This window comes from Pollachius pollachius (genome assembly GCF_949987615.1).
Source record: "Pollachius pollachius genome assembly, chromosome: 14".
NCBI classification, from domain to species: Eukaryota; Metazoa; Chordata; class Actinopteri; order Gadiformes; family Gadidae; genus Pollachius; species Pollachius pollachius.
In genome coordinates, this window is record NC_136947.1 from 17693630 (window position 1) to 17701129 (window position 7500).

Here is a 7500-nt window from a genome sequence, read left to right on the forward strand (position 1 = left end):
ACTGAAGCTAAGCTTTTGAACCGGAGCTAAGCTCAAAACTACCAGTCATAATGCATAAATTATTGCCTTGAATGCACGCTGAAACAGCCCTCCATGAGAGAAACATCTCATCCTTGGAGGTCCGTGGACGTGAGCAGTGTTCAGAGGAGGAGAAGATGCTGTCTGAGTTGTTCTATCATAATGCACTGCATATATACTTAGACACACATGGCAACTTTAACGTCACTGAGACTCGGGGCACCAGAGTAACCTAATACCTGGCAACCTGGAATTTAGCATTGATTTAAGTGCCTTGACATTTCCTCAAAGGCTCCTGGGTAGGATTTTGTTATGGGATGTCTCGCCATAGCCTTCGGTTGCTCTTTTTATAGAAGAGAGTGAGGCGTCTTCCCCCCTATTTTTCTTCTTTCTTTTACCTAACCAAGCCACTGTGATTTAATCTCCCCTCTAATGCTCCCATAATGTTCCTCTTTCTCCCGTTCTCGCTCACTCTCCCCCTCATCTGCTCCTTTCATGTTCCTGCTGCTCTTCCTCTTATCTCCACCTCCGCATCTCCGTCACTCCGGCGCTAACCGTCGCTGATGAAGCCTTCTCCACCTCCTCACCTCTCCGTCATCGCTCCCCTGCTTTCATCTCCCGTCCTTTGAAGTGACAATAGTTCTGCTATCCTCCGACACACCACCTCTGCATTGTTCTGAGCCGCCCATGGCCATCCATCGCTACAAGAACACCCCTGCCCTGTCACCGCCCACACAGATCCCAGCCCCCCACTACACCCCCAGCCAGCCGACCCTTCCAACTTCCTCCACTGATTTTCAATTATGCCCCCTCCCCCCTTCCTGAGGCGGTCGCTCTCCCCTCGATTTCTCTCTCTCTTTCTCTCTCTCTCTCTTTTCTCCCTCTCTCTCTCTTCTCTGTCTCCCTCCCTCTCCCTCCTCTTTTACTCTTCTCTCTCTCTTTCTCTCTCTCTCTCTTTTCTCCCTCTCTCTCTCTTCTCTGTCTCCCTCCCTCTCCCTCCTCTTTTACTCTTCTCTCTCTCTCTTTCTCTCTCTCTCTTTTCTCCCTCTCTCTCTCTCTCTCTCTGCCTCCCTCCCTCTCCCTCCTCTTTTACTCTTCTCTCTCTCTCTTTCTCTCCCTTCTCTCTTACTCTCTCACGTCCAGCTGAGGTTGGATTCGTCCTGCTACAGTGCAGACCCTCATCTGTGCAATGAAAACTGAAAGGTGTTCTCCTCCGCCTGCTCCCCCCAGCCCGAACCCCCACCCCCCACGGTACCACTGCCTGCTCACTCCCCCATCTTGGGTTGTTTTGTGTCCATTTGTTCCTTTTTCATTAAAGAATCTCAGCGCATCTGCCGCCCCTCGTGTCCCGTACAGCCGCGTGGATTCGAAGTGACACAGAACCGTGCTTTTCATCAAAATGTACAATATCAAACTCCTTGGGCGACCATTGGCAAGCAACTGCGGCAACACACGACTCCTATCACATGTGGTACGGCTTGGGAACCCAGGGACCAGGGAGATAGGGTGCAGCAAAGAATTCCACAGCGTTCACGGGCGGAGGCCAGCCGGCGAGAGAGGACCCCCACTAAGGCCCCCCCCGGCTAAGACCCCCCCCCCCCCCGGCAGGAAGGACCACTTTGTGTCGAGGATGTGGAGGATGTGGATCTCCCCCTCCACACAGCGGGGATCTCGTCTCCCAGCTCAGTGTGCTACGCAACATCTCCCCCCCAACCCGTCAATGATCCTCCAACACTGAACCCCCCCCGAACTAAAGGAGTGGGGCACAGGTGCATGGTACACGTGTGCACGCTGACTGGGGAGGGTTTTAGGTTTCAGTCTGGGGCGCGGCGTTGGGGAGTCTTAGAGTAGGCATGGTGTGGATGTCTGGTTTCCCCCCAGCTCCTGGAGATTAAGAGATGTTCTCTATTAACCGGATCAAATGACTGTAAATATGTCTGGCAGGAGATGGCTGCAGGTTTGGCAGCAGATAAACCGTCTGGCCCCGTCTGTGGACGTATGCTTTGCAGCTAGGTGGATAGCTCAGGTTCTAAAGTTGTTTGTGTGTGTGTGTTTGTGTGTGTGTGTTTTTTTTGGGGGGGGGGGGAGAGAAGGGGCCATCAGAGAAAACAGAGAGAGAGATGCTGACCTCGTGCTTCCCCTTCATTCTGCACACCCGGATGTCATTCTTGTTGGACTCCCATGTGCGCTTCTGTGAGAAAAATAATAAAGTAAGTATCACAGAGATATCGACTTGTTTCTTTAATAGGTAACATTTTGGCTGTGTGTGAGTGTTTGTGACTCGTTTGTTTTTATAGGTGACATTCTGGCTGTGTGTGTTTGTTTGTGTACGTGCGAGTGTGTGTGTGTGTGTGTGTGTGTGTGTGTGTGTGTATGTACTGTTTATTACCTTGCTGTAGAACATCTCATCGCCAACCATGTTGTCCAGCTCTACTCTGTACAGATCATCTCTACACACAGACACACGCACACACACACGTATCGACACATGCATGCAAGCACGCACACACACACACACACACACACACACCACACACACACACACACAAACATACACCATACACATACACCACATAAATTATAACATGCACTTCCATACAGTAAACACTGCTATATATTCTATTGACACATATATAACACAATAACTGCATCTCCAGGCAGCTCTATCGCATCCTGTGGATGTTGTTTTTGAGAGATTTGAGAGACATATTGGTCATTAAAAGGTTGTCTGTTAGGGTTTTTATAATATTTATGCAGTGTTTTGTACCTGAATGCTTTGAGGTGATTTCCATCCTGTTTGACGAGGAACGCAAACAATAATCTGTCCTTCTAGTCATCGACTTCAGTTTGTTCAATATGGATAATAATTAGTGTATAATATGTATAATAATAGTTAAGATATAACTGTTATAATAACGAACTAACAAACATAATATGAGAAGACGCTTGTTTATATAAATGTATATATATATATATATATATATATATATATATATATATTTATACGTCCATGCTTTTACTGCCTCGTTCTTTATCCCTAATAGGCGGGGAAGGATGAAGGCTTCGGCTTAATAAAACGGTGGGCGTTGAGTATGTGCTGGTGCTTGTCAACCATGTGTGTGTGTGTGTGGGTGTGTTTGTGTGTGACTGGAGCCAGCTCGGTGGTGCGAGGGGTTGCCGTGGGTTACCTGGCTCCTATGTAGAGCGTGCGGTTGACCTGGAGGACGGTCTGGATGTGCAGCTCCTGCCGGAGGGCGGAGGGGTGTGCTCTCCCCACGAACACGGGGTACCTCCTCACCACTGGACGCGCGCGGCGGAGAGGGGACACACACAGCGTTACATGGACCCCACCACCCCGTCCGTGCTCCTACAAGACCCTACACACTGCTCTCCTTCGTAATGCTCTAAACGACGAGTGAGGGTCTGATCACATACATTTATATTTATATCTGTATATCAGCTGCCCATGCACACCGGAAGATATCGGGACAATTCTTCATGTGTCATGTAATATCGTTATTTGTAAAAAGCAGCGTAACAGTTTTCTTGCGTGATTTCATAGCGAAGGGGTTTATTTTGTTGCAAGCTATTGTACTTAGATTGTGTTTGGATAAGAAACAACAACTAATGTTGCCGTTAATCAATAATGATATTGGTATTGTACTCTTAGTAGAGAAGTAGCTCATGAATATCGGAGGACATTCCGCCTCGGTGCGTCCCTAAACGTGACCGTGTCGAACAACTACCATTTCCTTTGTGACCTCTTTGTAACAGAGGTACTGCTGTACAGAGGTCTTTACTGTGATTGTATCGCCCTTCAATTAAATAAAAGGGGCTAACTATATAAACGATCATGTCCCAGGGATCTATAAGTAAGGGATCGAATGCCCTCATGGGTTTAGTGAGTGTCTACATGTCTCTATTCCCGCTTCAGGGCTATCAGGAATAGACATATTATTCTTAGCTCATGGTTTATTGATCATTCTAATTATGCGTGCCCTCATGAGTCGCCTACGTGTGCACATTTTGAACGGTCCTCAGACCGTGGGGGGGCAAACAGAGACAGAGAGGGTAGATAGAGTAGAGACATATAGCACAGACACAGAGAATAGAGACAGTAGAGACATACAGAGAGAGACATACAGCACAGACACAGAGAATAGAGACAGTAGAGACATACAGAGAGAGACATACAGCACAGACACAGAGAATAGAGACAGTAGAGACATACAGAGAGAGACATACAGCACAGACACAGAGAATAGAGACGGAGAGACAGACGGAGGTGAGACAAAGACAGAGAGAGAGACAGGGTAGAGAAAGACAGACCAAAGACAGACAGAAAAAGATTAGACAGACAGGGTAGAGATAGTTGCAGAGTACACAGAGTAGACACAGACAGAGTAGAGACAGAGTAGAGAAAGACAGAGTACAGACAGTAGATATAGGGTATAGACCTGTGCAGAGTAGAGACATAGCAGAGAAAGTAGAGACAGACTAGAGGCCGGTGCAGTGCATAGATAGTAGAGGCAGAGTAGAGGCAGAGTAGAGATAGAACAGAGACAGTACATACAGAGTAGAGGAAGATGCCATCCAGAGGCAGTAGAGACAGACTAGAGACAGGTGGAGTGCAGGGACAGTAGAGACCGTAGAGTCAGTAGAGACAGTAGAGACAGTGGAGTCAGGTTCAGGGCAGAGACAGTAGAGTCAGTAGAGACAGTAAAGTCAGTAGAGACAGTAGAGACAGTAGAGTCAGTAGAGACAGTAGAGTCAGGTTCAGGGCAGAGACAGTAGAGACAGTAGAGTCAGTAGAGTCAGTAGAGACAGTAGAGTCAGTAGAGTCAGTAGAGACAGTAGAGTCAGTAGAGACAGCAGAGTCAGGTTCAGGGCAGAGACAGTAGAGACAGTAGAGACAGTAGAGTCAGTAGAGACAGGTGGAGTGCAGAGAGTAGAGTCAGTAGAGACAGTGGAGTCAGGTTCAGGGCAGAGACAGTAGAGTCAGTAGAGACAGTAAAGTCAGTAGAGACAGTAGAGTCAGTAGAGACAGTAGAGTCAGTAGAGACAGTAGAGACAGTAGAGACAGTAGAGTCAGTAGAGACAGTAGAGGCAGGTGCAGAGCGGAGGCAGTACAGGCAGGTGCAGAGCGAGAACATGTCTGTGTCACAGTGTGAGGGAGAGGAGGACAGTGTGCGGCTCCATAGGGAGCGGCCGCCATCAGGAGACAGAGTGGAACACGTCTCATTGTCCTTGACTACAGGGGAGACGCTGAGAACATAACCATCCATCTCCCTCTCTCTCCCACTCTCCCTCTCTCCCTCTCTCCTGCATCGGTTTAACTCTCTGTATTTCCTTCTCCTGACATCACTCATACTTTCTAATCGGTTAACTATCTCTTATTTCTGTTGTGGGACTTTTTTCTGAAAATATATTTCTAACTCTCTCTATATTTTTTATTTCTTTATATCCCTTTCTTCAATCCATTATATCTTCCTTTATGTCTCTTTCTTTCTGCCTTTTTTTCTTTTTGTCTGCCAGTCAGCCTGTCTGCTTCCACTGCGCTCTGTTCCCCTGTCAGAAAGATCCTCTGACAGATCCCTCTATTTCTGATCCCTCTATCGCGGCTTCATCCAAAATGGCTTCGCGACACTAAAGCGACGACCTTTAACCCCACCAACCCTCTTTCACCAAGGAATCATTCATCAAGTCAGGGCACATCCTCACACATCAAGACCCACACTACCACAAACGCTCACACACACACACACACATGCACGCATGGATGCAACCACATTGAAATACACACAAACACACACGCACGCACACACACACACACACACACGCACACACACAAAGGATAGGAAACGTACCCTCCAAGGGAGCATAGCTGAGCGGACTAGGCTCCTCTGGGAATGAGCCGTCAGCCACTTGAAGCAGCAGGAGGAGAAATGTGAGGGGTGGAGCCAGGGTCGCCATGGCAGCACAGCACATGCACTGTTGAGAAACGGAGGAAAAACACACAGTTCGGTGAACGCAGTTGTGAGTGTGTGTGTTTGTGTGCGTTGATGTGCACACGCATTTCAGAGTGTGTTGACATTCATTTCCATTTTGACCGATTTCTGAGCAAATAGAGTCCCACAAACATGTCACAGCTATGGTTGTGTGTGTGTGTTTGTGTGTGGGAGTATTGAAGTTCCATGCCAATGTGCAATTGCATGCCTGCCTGTATTTATTGGAACGCATATAGTGACATCTAGCAATATTTCTATACATATAAGAACTGAATAACTGTCAGTGAAATATATGTGTGTGTGTGTGTGTGTGTGTGTGTGTGTGTGTGTGAGTGTGGTAGAGTGTGTGTGTCAGTGTGTGTGTATGTGTGTATGTGTGCGTGTGTTCATTGTGTATCCAAGCATGCCATGACACAGCTAGAAATGCAGCAGATTGAATGCCGCCACCAGTGGGGCTTTTACTTTGAAACCACGTCTTCTAATTGTCTGCATGGAGGTCTAACGTGGGGCCGCTATTGTGGAGCCATTCAAAGTAAATGTCATTCACAAAGATATTTACTACACTCTGGGACAATGAGGCGTGGCCAGGAAAAGCTGCTCCCTGTAGGAATGTTCTTATGTTATTGTGTCGTCCATATGGTCCTACTGTGGATATAAAGCGGTTCATTAGCCCTAGATTCTTCGGCAGGCAGGGAGAGAGGTAGGACTTAGGGGTCAGCTGGTCAGCGATGCGTGCTTTTCTCTAAAAGGTCACAGTTCAAGCACGCTGTGAATCACGGAACTCCAAAATAGAGGGGAAAGAATTATGTCTTTTTTATAACATTCAGAGGTTGTGGAGGGGTCATGGAACCTCCAGCTTGAAGATAAACAAAAACCGAAACGCAAACACACACACACACACACACACACAAACACAGGCAAACACACACACACACACACACACACACACAAACACACACAGACACACACACACACACACACACACAAAAACATATATCAACACATACATGCATCGCCGAAGAACTACTCACACAGACATATATCAAGCCACACACGCACGGCTAAGAACCTTCTCACACACACAGACCCACCCACCCACACAAACCCACATACACACACACACACACACACACACACACACAAACACACAGACACACTTACATAGAAGCCAACACACCCAAGCACATATAAATATGCATAGCCACCACCTACACACACTCACCCACACACAAACACATATTCACTATCTCACTCTCTCGTTCTCCTGCACACACACATGCACATGCACACGCGCGCACACACACACACACACACAAACACACACACACACACAGACACACACACGCGTTTATTATATACAATTATTTCCATGCCATACATCAAGATGTAATTCACCTATGAAACTGAGCTAGTGGAAAAAACATTAGTGCAGGTAGGTTACAGCGAGGCATAAATTATAGCAGACACGTTCTAC

General features: G+C 47.3%; 1 protein-coding gene across 1 annotated transcript in view; it reads right to left on the reverse strand.

The window, feature by feature from the left end:
• The window catches only part of sema6ba (sema domain, transmembrane domain (TM), and cytoplasmic domain, (semaphorin) 6Ba), a gene marked incomplete at both ends in the record, with an annotated part of 16871 nt that extends 10865 nt beyond the window's left edge, over window positions 1–6006 (reverse strand). The window contains 4 exon segments of the mRNA XM_079750637.1: window positions 2147–2209; window positions 2408–2468; window positions 3207–3318; window positions 5886–6006. Of these exon segments, the coding sequence (XP_079606763.1) occupies window positions 2147–2209; window positions 2408–2468; window positions 3207–3318; window positions 5886–6006 (357 nt within the window).
• Window positions 6007–7500: the final 1494 nt, after the last annotated feature.